The following is a 17961-nucleotide window of genomic DNA, read 5'->3' on the forward strand; positions in this document are numbered from 1 at the left end:
GACCTGGTAAAATTCAAGCTTATAAATCATTCATAACCTAAAAATATACTGTAAATAATTAATAGGTTTTTAACTTTTCGTATATGTAAAAAGACTGATATTTTTGGCACGTTAACTAACAAATATAAAAGTTATTAAATGGATTGTTCACCCAAAAATGACAATTCTCTCATTATTTACTCATCATATCATCCCAGATATGTATGACCAGACTTTTTTCTGCAGAACACAAATGATGAGTTTTAGAAGAATATCTCAGCTCTGTAGCTCATACAATGCAAGAGAATGGGTGCCAAAATCACATCAATAAAACTCCAGTTAGTAAATCCATATCTTCAGAAGTGATGTGATTGGTGTGGGTGAGAAACAGATCAATATAAGGAAGGAGAATTTATTGTAAAAATTTACTAAAAAATGTATGTGTTTCTCACCCACACCAATCAAATTGTGTCTAAAGACAATGATTTAACCACTGGAAACTTATGGATACATTTTCTGTGGACCTATGCGGTTTTTGGAGCTTCAAAATTTTGGCACCCATTCACTTGCACTGTACAGACCTACAGAGCTGAGATATTCTTCTTGTTACATCCTGAGACATATTATTACTATTAATAATGTTGTTGTTGTTTTTCTTTGTTTTCTTGTCACCTCTGTAGATGTATTGTGTTTCTGTTATTTGCTGTTGTTTCCATGGTTTCTGCTGTGCTACCTCTACTACAGGTGCTAATTGTGTTCGCCTGCTGCTAATTGGCTGCCTAGCAACCTAACCTACACCAATTGGCTTCTTAAGGGAAGGGCCAACATAAAAGCCAGCTGATGTCTCACAAACACAAAGCGAGAGGTGAAAAAGGGACTCCACATGGGTAATCGGTTTGCCTAGCCCAGTCTATCTTGATGTAGTTTATTATTGAGTGCTAGAAAACATTATGCTAAATTCAGTATTCTGCTACTAATGTGAGTTCAGTCAGTTACTGTTAATTCTGTGACATCAATGTGCTTTGTAGAATTGGAGCTGGATTTAAGAGGACCTTTCTTTTCTAAAAAGTTAAGAGATTGAGGAAATGAGGTGGGTGCAACTTTTGTTGGGGAAACCTTTTCTCCTGTTTATCTGGGTTAGCCAGGGAGACTGGGAAGGGTTTTTTTTGTTTGTTTTTGTTTTGGATTTTAGGGATGTTACAGGTTTAATACCAAGACTGGTATCTTGTTTTGGGTCTATTTTGGCCATTCTCCCTCATGAAGCCATCCATGTATGTTTCCCTTACCTTTTCCTTTTGTTTTAATATGAATTCAGCTTACTCCTGATGTGTTTTGTAGTGTTAGGTCTGGAGATGGGAAGTTCCTGATGCTCTACCTCTCCACTTTTGTTACCTCTGTCCTTAACCCTTAGAATGAACTGGGATGAGACCGTAACATTCTAAAAATCTTCCTTTTGTATTCCGCTAATACACATCTGGCATGAGGGTAAATGATGACAAAGTTCACCCAAAAATTAACAATCCCTTTAAAAAGCATTATTTTTATTTTATAAAATGTAGAATTCCTTTGACATTTCAAAATGTACATTAACTACATATTTATTAATATATCTGTGAAGTTTTGCCTAAATAGAGCACGATCTACAATTCATTAACATCTAAGGTGAGAATTACTAGAACTTTAAATGGATTTCTTATTACTTAATTCAACTTTCTGAATTTATGAAAATGATTCCCCAACTAAACTTCAAATCAACTGCACAACTCAAGTGTACAACATTAATACTAATTTATTAGCTTTTTAAGCTGAAGAGCTGAATGTTGATGCACAATTTCTGCATCAGGTGGCTACAGAGTTAAATGTGGACAATTTCCTCAAGCCCTATTTGGACTATTTGCCATTACTTTTGACTCACCACACCCCCTTTAGACAGTAGTACCTTTTGATTCAGTTTGTTTGTTACATCTGTCATGCCTGTTTTGTAGAGGACTGTATGTGTGTGCGCATTAAACACTTTGCAGTCCCAGTGAGGGACTAAAGTGTGTGCGAGAGTATGGGAAAGCGGCAAATGTAAGAAGTGATTTATAGGTAAAAATCTTAATTTGTAAATGTCCAAAAATCCACATATCATGTTAAAAGCCTGTATTGATGCCCGGGTCATGCACAGATGTCTGACTTTTTTACAGCAAGTCATTTAGCTTGACCTCTATGATTTATAAAATCTTTAACATGTACCTTTTAACAATGATGCCTCTAACCGGATGTTTCATTTTCCATAAGTTTCAAAGCTGAAATAACACCAAATTGTAGGAATAACCCAGATGGCCTAGTAAACTAACGGGCAACACATTTTATATATAAATAAATCAACTCCATGACACTTTTCAAACAATCTTTTATATATAATTTTTTTTTATGATCACTTCAACCTTCACCAGCAAGTGCTTTCAAATTCCTCACAATCAAGGTTACTTCAACGTAAATATGAACAATCCCCAATCTCACACATATAAAATCTCTTTTCAACAAGAGTGATGTGGACACACCTACATTTTACCCCATGCAATATAAATGTGACCTCATTATTCTTGGCGTCATTGAAAAAGTGTAAATATGATGCACCTCTCTATTTCAACAAAAACAACCTTAATACTCTAATACCTACAGCCACATGTGTAGAGACTTGGGGGTTGGAGGAGAGAGATAGAGCAAGACAGATGTAATGGAGATGCACAAATAAAATGGGAACATCTGTAATAGTGTTTCACAGGTTAAAACCAAGAACAGATTTGTGGGTCAAAAATGACCCAGCTTCTCATTTTGAAGACATTCTTTTTACATAAAGAGGTCTCTAGATCTGACACTGATCTGAAATCTGTTTGCATCACTTCCCCTAGAATGCATATGGGGTCCAGTGGCGTTCAATGCATTTAACACTGGGATAACTCTTGTAATACATTTAATGTTTTCAGTTTCCATTTGTAATGCTATTAAATGTCAAATACCATGCTCACTTTAAATCTTATGTGTTGTGCGCAAGTATACAATTTGTCATTCAGACAATGCTTTTATCCAAAGTTCATGACACTATACTTCATTCAAGCACAGTCCTAAAGGAGCAACTTGAAGTTAATGTCTTGTCTAACGCAACTTTTCTTTCAGTAATATAAGGTTACTTTACAACTTTCTAACTACATTTGTAAGTTTAGTGTTTGTGTGGTTAGTGTTGTTGAGACATTTCCTATTTTACCACTAAACATGAAAATTGCCAATATTTCTTCTATAGAGCTTTTTACACTGTCACCTAAAAAGTCCTAATCCATTTTCAATGTGTCTGAACCCATTCAGAATTAAATAAAAAGATGCAGTAATCATTTAAAAAAAAGTTTTATAAAGAATAAGCAGCTAGATTTCAGCTGGCACTATTTTGACCCACATATGCATTTTAGGACGTTGTAGTTACAAATGCGTTCTAGGGTTCAACTGAATTTGAGCATTGATTTTTCGTGCATTTACTGCATAAAATGAAAGATTATGTGGATTGAACAGGGATAACAGCTCTTATCAGTGTCTTGCTACCTGAGCTGTCCATGTTTTAACATAATAAAAGGGAATGTGCAGTCTGTACTGAATACTAAACAAATGTAGCATTGGATTCAAACATGCAACAGAATTGTATCTGGATCTCCAATGACATTTTCAGGGAAAGTTTGCACATTTTGAAATTGAGAATCTTGACAGCATAAGAATGTGCTGAGGTAGCAAAAGATGTCACACAATCCAAACTATACCCAGAAATGTGCTTTATTCTTCAGTATACTGAAGGCCTACCCCTAACATAGCCTTTTATCAGAGCAATTAAAGGTCTTGGGTGTTAAGCTGAAATTTGAGTGTGCAGTAGATTGTGCGGTTTTACATATGCTACAATGTCAGTGTTTATCAAGTTTATCAAGTCGGCCTTTAAGGTGAAAAGGTGCTGATACAAACGGGTCACAGGAAGTGACATCAGATGTCAGATTGGACACATTAGGGTCTGTGGTAACTGGTCCTTCATAGTGTCTGGAATACTTTGAGAGTGCCTGGGGTCGAAAGGGCAGAGGGGTCACCTGGCCAAGCATGCTCTGTTCAAGGCTGACTTGATGGGAAAGACCCTGATGGGGGTGTACAAATTGAGGCAGGGCCACTGGATGGGTGTAAACCTTTCCAGAAGTTTCCTTCTTCCTACCAAAGGGGGCTTGGAGGAAGACGTCAGACTGCTGGGAGTGTGTCGAGGGGCGAGGAAAAGGAGCATTGGCAAACACATCTCCATCGCTATCTGCTTCTTGTCCGATTTGAAATGGAGCTTTGGAGAAGACATTGAGATTTGGATCCTTATCGGGACGTTGGACTTGTAATGGGAGTTGAGGCGAGTGGTTTTGAGCATGAGCAGATACTGTGTTCTGTTGCATAACCAGAGAGGATTGTGGAACAGATTCTGAGGAAATCTGAAGGATACTTTGGGCTTCATCCTCATCTGAGTCTTGAAGTAAAGGTCTGGAACCACTACAGTCCAGACTGGGAGTTTCGACGTCACTCACCTGTGACCTCAGTTCTTCTTTCTCAACACTTTCATCTTCATCACTGGAATGAAGACAGGCTTCAACAGGGTTCTCAATACCACCTGCCTCTAAAAGGGTTTCAAACCCATCACTCTTCCTGTTGGAATCTGCAAAAGTGAAAAACATAGAAGATATAGAAGAATTAGTGACGTTATTACAAATAAGCCACAACATGAAGGCGAGTTTAAAGGGAGTTGTCCCAACCCGTTCTTAAGACAAGTCGTGAAATTGTAAGAAACTGTACGAGTTGGCTCCAGACCTATACTCCCATAGAGAGAGAAAAGGAACCAATGAACAATGTTGTTAATATTCTTCCTAAGTTTGACCCCAAACCTAAACCATACCATGATTTTAATAGGAAAATCAGAAAACATCATTGTCCTTTTTGGACAACATCTTACGATTTCATATAAATTATTATGAGTTGTCATGAGACTATGTCGGCTGTTCTTACAGTAAGAATCCTTCTGAACAATACATGGTTGTGACTAATAGTTCAATGGTTATGGCCAAAAGTATGTGGAGACCCAAACACCACACCCATATGTGCTTGTTAAACAATTAACATTAGTTATCAATGGTTTTTAAAATCCAGTTTCCACTCTTCTGGTTCAGCTTTCCTTTATATGTTGGAACACACTATAGCTGTTTGCTGTTTGGATTTGCTCCCATTCACAAGAGCATCAGTGTGTTCAGGCACTGATGTCGTTTGATGGGGCCTGGCTCACATTCAGTATTCCAATTCATCCCAAAGGAGTTCAAAATTCAGTTGGGGGTTCTGGACTTGAGCAGGCCATTCAAGATCTTCTACACCCAAATCAGTAAATATTTTCTATATGGGAATTGCTTTGTACACACAGGGGCATTGTTATGCTGGAACAGAAAAGGACTCATCCCAAAGATGGAATCACACAATTCTGTGAAATGTCAATAGCTGCTTTTCCACTATCAGGCCAGGGCTATCAACTGGCCAGCCGGGGACCTCAAGCTGCGAGGCCATAATCATTCTACGATCCTACCATCGGGCCAACACCCCCACAGCGTTGCCCTAATATCCCGCCCTTAATACGCCACACTGGTGCCAACGTCACACACCCCACCCATTTCACAAGCAAGAGGGAAACTCAAGATGAGGTATCATGTTATCTAGAATATCGAGTTTATACAGTTTGTAAACATTAGCCAGATAAGTTAGCGTTGACAACTTACCAACTGTAATTACCACGGTGTCCCAAATTGTCTCTCCATTAACAGCAGGATGATGTCCCACAACACAGTCCATGATCTCAAACCATGAAAAAGTTATTTATTTGGGCACCGCTTTGTCCATTGTGTGTTTAACTGATTAGTACTGTGCCAGCATTTACATTTTTTCCCAAACCTGTCCCATTGTGCACTGGATACACAACCTTTAACATTGACCCCGCCTCAATCCCCAATTCGCCTTGTTTGGCCCAAGGGTATTCAGCGGGCCAAAGGCCATTGGTGAAGAGAAAGCCCAGAAGAGGCGCGATGAAGCCCCGGAAGTGACAGTGGGCGCGCCACTGACCCTGGCATGCACTAGCATGCCCTCATTTGGCCCGACAATGGAAACACTGCTATTGTATGGTGTAGCATTATGATTTGTTTTAATTAAAAGGAATATTACCGGTTCAACACCAGTTAAGCAATGGAATGAATGGAGCCAGTCAATTTATTCGCTAAAATGCAACGTTTCAAAATTATAAACACATTAATTTAGTGTGATAGAACTGTTTACTAACCATTTCTGTGTTAAGTTATATCCAATATTACAGTTTTGTTGTCATGATGGCATAACACTGGTAAACCCTGTAATCACAAAAAGCTATTTTTTAACACTAAAATCATGTTTACAGCACATGTATTATGTTTACATCTTGTGGTTATACTATTGAAACAGTGTGCATTTTAATGTTTATGAACTGGCCCCATTCACTTCCATTGTAAGTTCCTCTCTGTAACCACAAAAATAAAGAAATATTATAAATAGTCATAATAATTTTTTTGGTAATCAGCAATATGACAAAAATGTAGTCAACTGAGCTTAACTTGTACTGAACCTGAATTAGATGGGGTATCTACATACTTCTGGCCATATGGTACAAATTGTTTTTAATAAACAAATTAAATAATGAAAAAACAGTTATTGTTGTGGCCTGTAAAAGGACAGTGAAGCACAGACCAGTCTGTAGACTCAGTCTATGAGTATACAGAACATTACAGGACATTTACAAATTGTCAGTATGCTGTGCCTTTAAGTGAAGAATCTGTATGTTAAAAAATATGTTGAAGTAAATAAAAGGGGGGATTAGGAGCTCCAGCTCTAAAATTTTTCTTTCACAACATGTACATGGTTTAAATAAACAATGAAGTTGTATAGCAACAAAGCACACAAATGAAGCATATTCTACTACAGTACATCCGCAAGACTACAGACATAATACCACAACTAATGTTTAACATCTACGACATCTACCACTCACAAACCTTGTTTCCACAAACTGTCACTATTAGTCTTTAAATAAACCACATGTAGTATTTTCAAGACATGTATCTCATCAGAACTCCACCAAGCTGTTCATAAAAGAACATACTGATAGGGAGAGCCACTATGTTCATTTATTGAAGTTTTTTTAAGTTTTCACTATGAAGTGACATTATTGTGAAATATTAAAAGCTAGCACTGAAGAAGATTTTGCTCAGCAATGTCATGGTTATAAAATAACATTACTAAATACTCCTAAAAAGCTTTGAGAGCTATGGAAACAAGGAGAAAACAGAAAAGACATGATGATTGAACTAACATAAGGGCAGATTCAAGTCTTACCTTAATGATGAAGGAAATTGCCAGCAAGTGTTGCAAAGGATTAATACAGCAGTGCACTACATAAGGCAGTACTCAACATTACGGGCCCACTAGCCATTAATATTTAACATTTGCTTTATCGGGTCAGTTCTTGCATTCAAACGGTCAGAATTAGTTCTATCAGAAAGACTCGTAGACTAGAGTAAAGTTTAAGATGACATTTATTTGATGAATATGAAACGGGAAAGTAATGTCTCTCTTTGGCGTAAGCCCCATCTGACTGGAACCGTCAAATCCTGCTGGAGATAGGAGGCAGGGGCGAGGAGCATACCCCTGTGCAAGACGGGACTCAACTGGTGGTGGTGGGGTGGTGGAGGTTGCCGTGTTGGCACACTGAAACAGCAATGTGATAGATTGTGGGCAGACTTATAAAGTAATGGCTGATGCATGATTGGCTAGGAGTTACCTAGCTAATGGTGCGCTGATGTACAGCTGCGAGTCTTCCCGGTAGAACTATGCTACATAGTTCAACTATGCTGATGCTTGACTGTACTAAAAGATTATCACAAACCATAGTATTGTGCATGCGTCGAATGCGTTCGTATTCGCCTGTGGTCAGAAAAGTATACTTTGGAAGGCAACGTGGTAGGTCGGGCACAATCCAATTCGGATTGCGGAAAAACTAAGTATACCTGGCCCGGGCCTTTACAGACTGGAGATGCATTAACTATAGTTCTACACCAATATATCGGCCGGGCCAATTAATTGGCCAATATTTCCATATACCATTTTGAGGTTATCAGCTTGACCAAATACAGTGACAAGAAAAAGTATGTGAATCCTTTAGAATTAGCTGGTTTTCTGCATTAACTAGTCATCCTTGAGATTTTTCTTTGATTGGAGTCCACCTGTGGAAAATTCAGTTGATTGAACATGATTTGGAAAGGCACACACCTGTCTATATAAGGTCCCACAGTTAACAGTGCATGTCAGAGCACAAACCAAGCCATGAAGTCCAAGGAATTGTCTGTAGACCTCAGAGACAGGATTGTATCGAGGCACAGATCTGGGGAAGGGTACAGAAACATTTCTGCAACATTGAAGGTCCCAATGAGCACAGTGGCCTCCATCATCTGTAAATGGAAGTTTGGAACCTCCAGGACTCTTGCTAGACCTGGCCGCCCGGCCAAACTGAGCGATCGGGGGAGAAGGGCGTTAGTCAAGGAGGTGACCAAGAACCCGATGGTCACTCTGACAGAGCTCCAGCGTTTCTCTGTGGAGAGAGGAGAACCTTCCAGAAGAACAACCATCTCTGCAGCACTCCACCAACCAGGCCTGTATGGTAGAGTGGCCAGACGGAAGCCACTTCTCAGTAAAAGGCACATGACAGCCCACCTGGAGTTTGCCAAAAGGCACCTGAAGGACTCTCAGACCACGAGAAACAAAATTCTCTGGTCTGATGAAACAAAGATTGAATTTTTTGACCTGATTAGCAAGCGTCATGTCTGGAGGAAACCAGGGTTTCCTCTTCCAACAGGACAACGACATTAAGCACACAGACAAGATAACAAAGGAGTGGCTACGGGACAACCTCTGTGAATGTCATGAGTGGCCCATCCAGAGCCCAGACTTGAACCCAATTGAACATCTCTGGAGAGATCTCAAAATGGCTGTGCACCGACGCTCCCCATCCAACCTGATGGAGCTTGAGAGGTCCTGCAAGAAAAATTTGAAAAACTGCCCAAAAATAGGTGTGCCAAGCTTGTAGCATCATACACAAACAGACTTGAGGCTGTAATTGGTGCCAAAGGTGCTTCAACAAAGTATTGAGCAAAGGCTGTGAATACTTATGTACATGTGATTTTTTTTATTTTTAATAAATTTGCAAAGATTTCAAACAAATTGGCCCAGTTGCTAGGGAGGGTAGAGTCACATGGGGTAACCTTCTTATGGTCGCTATAATGTGGTTCAGTCTCGTTCAGGCATGTGGTGTGTTGTGCGTTGTGCGTGGATGCCGCAGAGAATAGCGTGAAGCCTCCATGTGTGTGTGCCATGTCTCTGCAGTAACGCGCTCAACAAGCAATGTGATAAGATGCACGGCTTGAGGTTTCAGACATGTAGGCAACTGAGATTCGTCCTCCGCCACCCAGATTAAGGCGAGTCACTACACCACCACGACGACTTGGATGCACATTGGGAATTGAGCATTCCAAATTGGGGAGAAAATCAGAAAGAAAAAGAAAACAAGCTAATTCCAAAATATTCACATACTATATAGTCAGTAATGTCCTGACTATACTTTGTGATCAGTTGATTGCCACTTTGGTGAAATAAAGCACCAATTTCCTTCCAAAACAGAAAAATCTGTATATTATTAGAATAACTTTTGGCCACCAGTTTATTTTAGCACCTATGCTTTGCTGAATAAAATGACACCGTCCAATCACTGATCATGTTACTGAAATTGCATGTGTGTACAGGTGTTTCAGAAGCACATGTCTTTTGCACGGCACATTTGTATCTGGTCAAGAAAAGGACATTACATGAGTAAGAGTAATGAATGGTCAGTAAATTAATTAACTAATATGAAGCTAATATGTTTCGCTTTTTTTAATACATGAGACCAAATCTTAAAAATAAGATAATTTTATTTTTTGCTGCCCTAAAGAAGCTGCATGAGCTAATGTTTAAGTATATTCCACAATAATATATATCTATATATACCAAAGGCTACAATTACTGATGCTTGAGTAGGCAACACAATATTAAAGGGATAGTTCACCCGAAAATGAATATTCTTTCATAATTTACCATTCTGCCATCCCAGATGTGTGACTTACTTTCTTCTTCTGAACACAAATGAAGATTTTTAGAAGAATATCTCTGTAGGTCCATACAATGCAAGTGAATGGTGACCAGAACATTGAAGCTCAGAAAAGCATATAAGGGAAGCATCAAAGTAATCCATAAGAATCCAGCGGTTTAATCCATGTCTTCTGAAGTGATATGATGGCGTGGGTGAGAAACAGATCAATATTTAAGTCATTTTGTTTTACTATAAAGCTCCACTTTTACTTTGACATTCTTTCACAATTTTAAGGGAAAGTAAAACTGGAGATTTATGGTAAAACACCCACACCTGTCATATCACTTCAGAAGACATGGATTAGTAAAAACCACTTGTCATATGGATTACTTTTATGTGGCCTTTATGTGATTTTTGGTGCTTAAAAGTTCCGGTCACCATTCACTTGCATTGAAGAGACCCACAGAGCGATTTTCTTCTAAAATCTCTGTTTGTGTTCTGCAGATGAAAGAAAGTCATACACATCTGGGATGGCATGAGGATTTTCCCTTTAAGAAGCAAGGTTGTGTAAACATTTGAATTGGGTCATTTGTGTAGATTCAATTATTATTTTGTCTTGTGAAATATGTATGTTAAAATATCTTATCTAATGTCCAGCTTCATCAGTGCAAAATAAATAAAAAATAAATGATATTTATGATGTTTTAAGTGTTTAGGCTGAGTTTAGAAGAAATAAATCGGATTAAAAATGTGAGATGTTTAGTCACTAACTGTGAGTATATATATAAAAAAATGGTTTTTTGAACCATTTTGTCAATTTCACAGTTCGCAAATTCCACCATTTCAGGAATAATAGAAACACCAACATCCCTAAGAACCATGAACACAGCCAAATATCTGTTTCCATCTACACTTTTTATTTAATATTCTCCTTTTCAGAACTGTTCAAAAATAGAGGGAACACGCTGCTCGATATAATGTTATAAAATGAAATGATGGCATTCCAGTTTAGAGATTTTTTTCGAGATTTCCTCATTGTCATTACAGTATATCCCCCCCCCCGGACATAGACTGTAAATCATACACACTGCAACACAAGAGACATTGTTCACAACGTAAGACAACTTTAGCCACACCACTACGTGCATTTCTAAAAGCATTACAGTCAGATTGCATAGGTTAGCCACATTAAACAAGCTCACAGGGGAAGGAGGAAGAGTCAAAGGAAAAAGAAAAGATAAATAGGAAAAGGAAAATTACCAGGTGGAAAACAGAAAACTTTACAAAAATGAAACATTGTACAATAAAGTTCTACCGATGCATCTGTTGCACAAGCTATGGACAAAACAATGATTTAAAGCTAAATAACACAAAGCACTTCGCATTAAACAAACAATAACCAAGTATACTCCAAGTCTAAGCAGTTATATCTAAAAGGAAATGAAAGAAAATGATTACTGCTTCACATATCCAAATATGAAAATGTCAAGTACATATAGACGATACATTTTCTTCTATCTTTGATATGTCTTTACAGCATGACATTGTAGAGTTGATATTCATTAAGTGTCACAGCTTTGGGAATGTTCTCTCAAGAATGAATCGACCGGTGTTTTATCTCTCACAGGCAAGACCTCAGGAGGATTTGTCCGTCATGGGCTCGGTCTCATCAATATACTATAATGAAACTGTACTGTTCATTTAATCACAGTTACCTTGAAGTAACACTTCTTTCTTCTTATAATATTAAGTGAATAGGATTCACAATAGCGAGTTTATCAGAGAAAGTAACGGCTGAAATAAATCTCTCAGAAAGAAATGTCTGATTCATATTTCACCCCAAAAAAAGAAAACACGAACTTTTAATGTTAAAATAAACGTCATGATGTATGTACAACTGTAAGTAAAAGCCGTAAGTATAAAAAAATATAATGCAACCCAAATTCCTAAAAAGCTGGGACCGTATGAAAAATATGATGAAAACAAAAAGGAGTGATTTGTAAATTAAAATCACACTTTGCTATATTGAAAGCCCTTCAACTAAACATGATATGATGTTTTACCTTGTGAATTTCATTGTTTTTTATTTATGTACTGTCATTTCAAATCAGATTATTGCAACATGCTCTGAAAAAGTTGAGACGGTGGTAATTTAAGAATGATAATAATTTGATAAGGAGCCTCCAAAAACAGCCTAGTCCTTCAAGAGCAAATATCATTCGAGACTTGTGAATTTGCCAACAGATGCTTCAGCAAATAATCCAGCACTTTGAAAACAATGTTCCCAAGAGACAAATTGGAAGGTTTTTGGCTATTTCACCCTCTGCAGTGCACAATATAGTTAAAAGATTCAAGGAATCTAGTCAAATCTCGGTGCGTAAAGGCAGGGACAGATTACTGACCGGGCCAATGGGGCCAGTGCCCAGGGGCCCTTGACTACTAGGGGGCTCTTGACTGCCCAAGGGTGCCCGGGGCTTTAAGGCTGCGCGATCAAGTTTGGTGATCCCTCCCACTTGAAAACCCTTTTGAGCATGAACAACAAACCCCCCACCCCTCCCGCCCAACAACTTTTGGGTGGAGGGGGTCCCCTTGGAGATAATTGGCCCCAGGGCCTTTGCAAGTCATAATCCGTCCCTGCGTAAAGGGCAGGATTAAACCACTTCTGAATGCGCTTTATCTATGATCCCTCAGACGTCACTGTCTTAAAAAACATCATTAATCTGTAATGGATATCATTAACATGGGTTGAGATTACTTTAGTAGACCTTTGTTAGTCAACATCATTCGCCGCTGCATCCACAGATGCAAGTTAAGACTTTACTATGCAGAGCAGAAGCCGTACATCAACACTGTCCAGAAGCGCTGCTGATTTCTCTGGCCTCGGTCTCATCATAGATGGAAAGTAGAAGAGTGGAACTGTGTTTTTGGTCCGAAGAGTTCACATTTTAAAAAAGTTTTGTAAAAACACAGCAGTCTTGTTTTCCAGGCCAAAGTGTAAATGGACCATCCCAGCTGTTATTAGCGTCAGCTCCAAAAGCCAGTTTCTGTATGGGCCAGGGGTGTGTCAGTGCCCATGGCATGGGTAACTCACACATCTATGAGAACACCATGAATGCAGACAGATATGTAAACATTTTGGAGAACACATGCTGCCATCCAGCACCATCTTTTCCAGGGATGTCCAGGCAAACACGCCTCCTTTCTATGTAAATTAGGCTCATTAAAGATTGTGCTTCATTCACAAAACTCTGTGCAACTTGCAATTTACATTGCGCTATTACCGCCAAATGAAAGTAAGCTGTAAAATAAATCTTATTTAAAAGAGATGTTTATTAACATGTTCAACTGATAATTTCAGCAGTAATTAACTGAAACAATCATCAAATGATGTTGAATAGCGTTATAATCTGGCATATATCAAGATGCGTGTCTGGATCAAAGTGATGCTGTTCAGTCCCGGCAGGCTGGGTCAAATACGGTGGTCTGCGGCATCCTCGGCTCAGAATCGGACAGCAAAATCAGAATTGCACATGGAAATTGCGTTCAGCAGAGGTTTTGTGGGTGCGTTTGCACCTTAGCCTGATCTACATAATTCCTTTAGTGAATCGAGCGCTAAACGAGCGCAGTTAGCGCATGCAAAAAAAACTCATTTGCGCAATTCATTCTTAGCGAATCTGCCCCAATTAGATTTTTATGCACTACAGTGCCTATGAGATTTTTCCACATTACAGTAAAGAGAATTAGATTTTTCCACATTACAATAGACAAGATTTTTCCACATTACGGTAGAGTACAAGATTGTTTCGCATTACAAAAAAGACAAGATTTTTCCGCATTACAGTAAAGAGCACAAAATATTTCTCATTACAATAAAGACAAGATTTTTCCACATTACAGTAAAGAGTATGAGATTTTTCCACATTACAATAGACAAGATTTTTCCGCATTACAGTAAAGAGAATTAGATTTTTCCGCATTAAAGTAGAGCACAAAATGTTTTCTCATTACAATAAAGACAAGATTTTTCCACATTACAGTATAGAGTATGAGATTTTTCTGCATTACAGTAAAGAGAATTAGATTTTTCCGCATTACAGTAAAGAGAATTAGATTTTTCCGCATTAGATTTTTCCGCATTACAGTAAAGAGAATTAGATTTTTCCGCATTAAAGTAGAGCACAAAATGTTTTCTCATTACAATAAAGACAAGATTTTTCCACATTACAGTATAGAGTATGAGATTTTTCTGCATTACAGTAAAGAGAATTAGATTTTTCCGCATTACAGTAAAGAGAATTAGATTTTTCCGCATTAGATTTTTCCGCATTACAGTAAAGAGAATTAGATTTTTCCGCATTACAATAAAGACAATTTTTTTTCGCATTACAGTAAAGAGGAGTTTTGTTTTCCAATTTGGTGCATTGTTTTTCTTTTGATTTGGGTGAAATATAAGCCTGAGATTTCTTGCCTGTTTCGTGAGAAGAACCACAAAAATAACTGGTGCTACTGTAGGTGTTTTCAAACACCCTACTGTATACTTGTGACCTTCTTTGTTTTTCCAGCAAGTGACACACAACCTGTATGTACAGTTCTCATTTAAAGCTTGTTGGATCAAACTTTATTGAACACTGAATCTCTTAAAAACTGCTGAATTCTGAAATCACTATCTGTATATTCAAGTTTATCTAAAACATCCTTCACAAGGAAGACTCAGAGAAGACCCACAATAGAGTAACACAAGACACAAAATAAAATTCAAAATGACAGAAGCAACCTTAGATCTTGTATTCTGACAACACAGAACAATAATCTTTATCTTCTAATATTTAACATGAGAATAATACACATTTTATACAGATTCTCATTCCTTACACTGATCCTATAGACAGCCTCGTTTACCCCCCAAATCCTTTTTATCTACATATTGCATTTACCCTTTATGTGTCTATAAAGGTAACAATGCAGTACTGATTGGATCAAACATATTATACAAAATATTGATTTATTGTAGGGGTACTACTGGGTGTAGCAAGTGTCACATTGACACAAATAAGTCAGATATAGCAAAAGAAAAAAAAAAGCGGGGGAAGAAATGATCGAGTAAATGAACAAATTAATGAATGGAGGAGGAAGAGACAGAATGACTGACATACAAATGATGGAATGAAAGAACATCAGAGAAAAAAAACAAGAGTCTAAAGAATATATAGAGAGTGTATGAAAGCTTTTCAACAAAGTTCTGCATGGCTAGAACTTTGCAGGAGACGCTGAATTTTACAGAACAGGCTTAAGGGCAATCCAATAATGTAGGAAAGGAAACTTTAAAGACCACTTTTACATGACCTCAATGATTTTCAGATTTCCTGACATTTGCTTTTGGCTTTCTAAGGATGCTTATACACTAGATTTTAAGTTACGTCAGAAAATGCAACAAATCCTTCGATTTCAATGGGTTTTGTGCGTTGGAAAGTTTATTTGTTTCAATTGAATTTCACCAAACCCTATGTTTTCATAGGGGTTTGGTGAAAATGTCCAAATTTGAGAAAAAAATAAAAAACTTTTTTGGCTTCATAACCCTAGTTGAGCTGTTTATTTTGGGAGTTGACAAAATATAATTGTTTAAGAGAAGGATAGAGGATAGTCATGAGAGTGTGTATGGGTCAGCAGAAAAGAGACACACAGCAAAAGGGAACAGAATGCCAGAGTAAAATATGGGAAAGGACGCTCTATAGGGTTAGCTGGATGAAGAATACTGTGGTTTTATGGGACTACTCAAGGTTGAGGTTTCTTAACTCTGGCTATTAAGTATTTAAGAATTGCACGCTGCCCACAATAAATGTTGCCCTATCCCTCCCTCTCTCTCGGTTTCCTCTATAAGTCGATGAGTTGGTCCACCAGCAGAAGAGAGCGTGCCAACGAGGGCAGACTGGTCTCAGAACTGCCACTGTTGCTGCGCGAATGACCACCTAGAACATGCCGGAAAGAGGAAAAGAGAAAGAGTGAGGGAGAGAGAGAGAGAAGAAAGGCGAGCAATGAGAAGTGTGTGAAAGAATGAGATTGAAGGGAAGATGGGTGGAAGAGGGCAGCAGAGGGGTGAGAAAAGAGAAGAAGCAAAAACCAGATGAATAGCAGGAAAGAGAAAGCATAAAACGCTGAAATAACAGAACGGTATTAAAGGAATATTCCAGGTTCAAAACAAGTTGAGCTCAATCGGCAGCATTTGTGGCTTAAAGTTGATTACAACAAAAAACATTTTCAACCTGTCCCACCTTTTCTTAAAAATTAAAAAAAACAAAATCTAAATAATTTATTGGGTAATCAACACTATGCCACAAATGCTGTCGATTGAGCTTAACTTGTATTGAACCCGGAATATTCCTTTAAAGGAAGGATTAAGTGTGGCGGTACCTAAATAATGTAAAGAGGATGGCAAGAAAGAAAAACTAACCAAAGATGGAAAAGCCTAAAATATTGAAACAAAAGTCCAGAGGTGAATTCACTAAAATGCAGCTTTGTCTCAAGCCATGTTTCCATCCAAGTTACGAATAAAATTTGCGCACAAAATAAAAATAAATAAATAAAACATATTGTACTTTTGCGAATTAAGCAGTGTCACCATCCTATGCGTTTAAGAGAACAAAATCGTCACTTCTGGGGAAATTGGTGCAAAGTAGAACTTGAAGCCACTGTGGCTCTTTTAAAAAATGAAATACATTGGTTGCGGTTAAGGGAGTGCAGACAAAACACTCTGATAAACTTTGTTTAGTAGCGTTTAGCAGCAGATGCTTAAAGTCTGGGAGCGAAAGCATGTCAGAGAGTTCTGGGAGGTAATAGTATCATTTTGATGACAGATGATTTGGTATGTCAGAACAACCAGAGCAACATTTTAAATGCCATACAATGATACTGATGAAATTCTCAGAGCGAATTATGTATTATGTATGGACGCCGAGGCAAAATCACACAACTTATTTAAAATCTATATTCCCATTTAAATTCTTTAGGAATTAATTTGCTATTGTGTTTCCATTTTAGTTTATGCACACGTCTTTTTAGCAAACAAAAAATATATAGTATGTTTTTTTTTAAATGCACATTTTCAACATTTTATCTTTTATTTTTCCATCCAGCTTTTTTAAGCAATATCCCAAAATTTGCATACTATGATATGCAATATGTGGTGGTGGCATGGTCGGGCTAAAGCACATAACTGTTAATCAGAAGGTCTCTGGTTCGATCCCCACATCCACCACCATTGTGTTCTTGAGCAAGGCACTTAACTCCAGGTTGCTCCGGGGGGATTGTCCCAAATGCATAAATGTAAATGTTGTTTATAGTTAACATTTAAAGGTGCACGGAGTAATTTGTTTTTCTCCTAAAGAAATTAATAAGGATTTTGAAACATATGTATTAAATCATGATTACATGAGATGAATTATCAGTAACCTGATAAGATGAATGTTTGAGTATGTTTTTCTGCTAAGGTAAATATATTGTTTTAAGAGTGTTTAAATAAGAAAAAAAATATATAATTTCAGAAAATTATTAAGAAAATAAAATATTTACATTTTAAATTTATTAATTTTTCCTTGATAATATACATGACACCTGATCAATCTGAATATGAATGTACCCCTGATTTAAAGACGTTAAAAGCATTTCCTTTACATTTGTGTTACTCAATTCAAGCAATAATTTAGTAACTCCAATAACACTAGTGTCTGGGAACAATTTGACAGCAGAATACAACT

At 37.6% G+C, this 17961-nt stretch overlaps 1 protein-coding gene across 8 annotated transcripts in view; it reads right to left on the reverse strand.

Annotated features, from left to right (window-relative positions):
* Positions 1–1607: 1607 nt before the first annotated feature.
* The window catches only part of LOC127621525 (AP2-associated protein kinase 1-like), a 71661-nt gene continuing 55307 nt past the window's right edge, over positions 1608–17961 (reverse strand). For 6 of the 8 annotated variants that reach the window (XM_052095185.1, XM_052095182.1, XM_052095180.1 and 3 more), the window contains one exon: positions 1608–4684. In XM_052095185.1, coding sequence (XP_051951145.1) covers positions 3909–4684 — 776 coding nt within the window. In that variant the 3' untranslated portion in view covers positions 1608–3908. Of the gene's footprint in view, positions 4685–15730; positions 16177–17961 lie in introns of those variants that run through there. The other 2 variants (XM_052095187.1, XM_052095186.1) reach the window with 1 other exon arrangement.

This window comes from Xyrauchen texanus, chromosome 27, assembly GCF_025860055.1.
Source record: "Xyrauchen texanus isolate HMW12.3.18 chromosome 27, RBS_HiC_50CHRs, whole genome shotgun sequence".
Classification (NCBI taxonomy): domain Eukaryota; kingdom Metazoa; phylum Chordata; class Actinopteri; order Cypriniformes; family Catostomidae; genus Xyrauchen; species Xyrauchen texanus.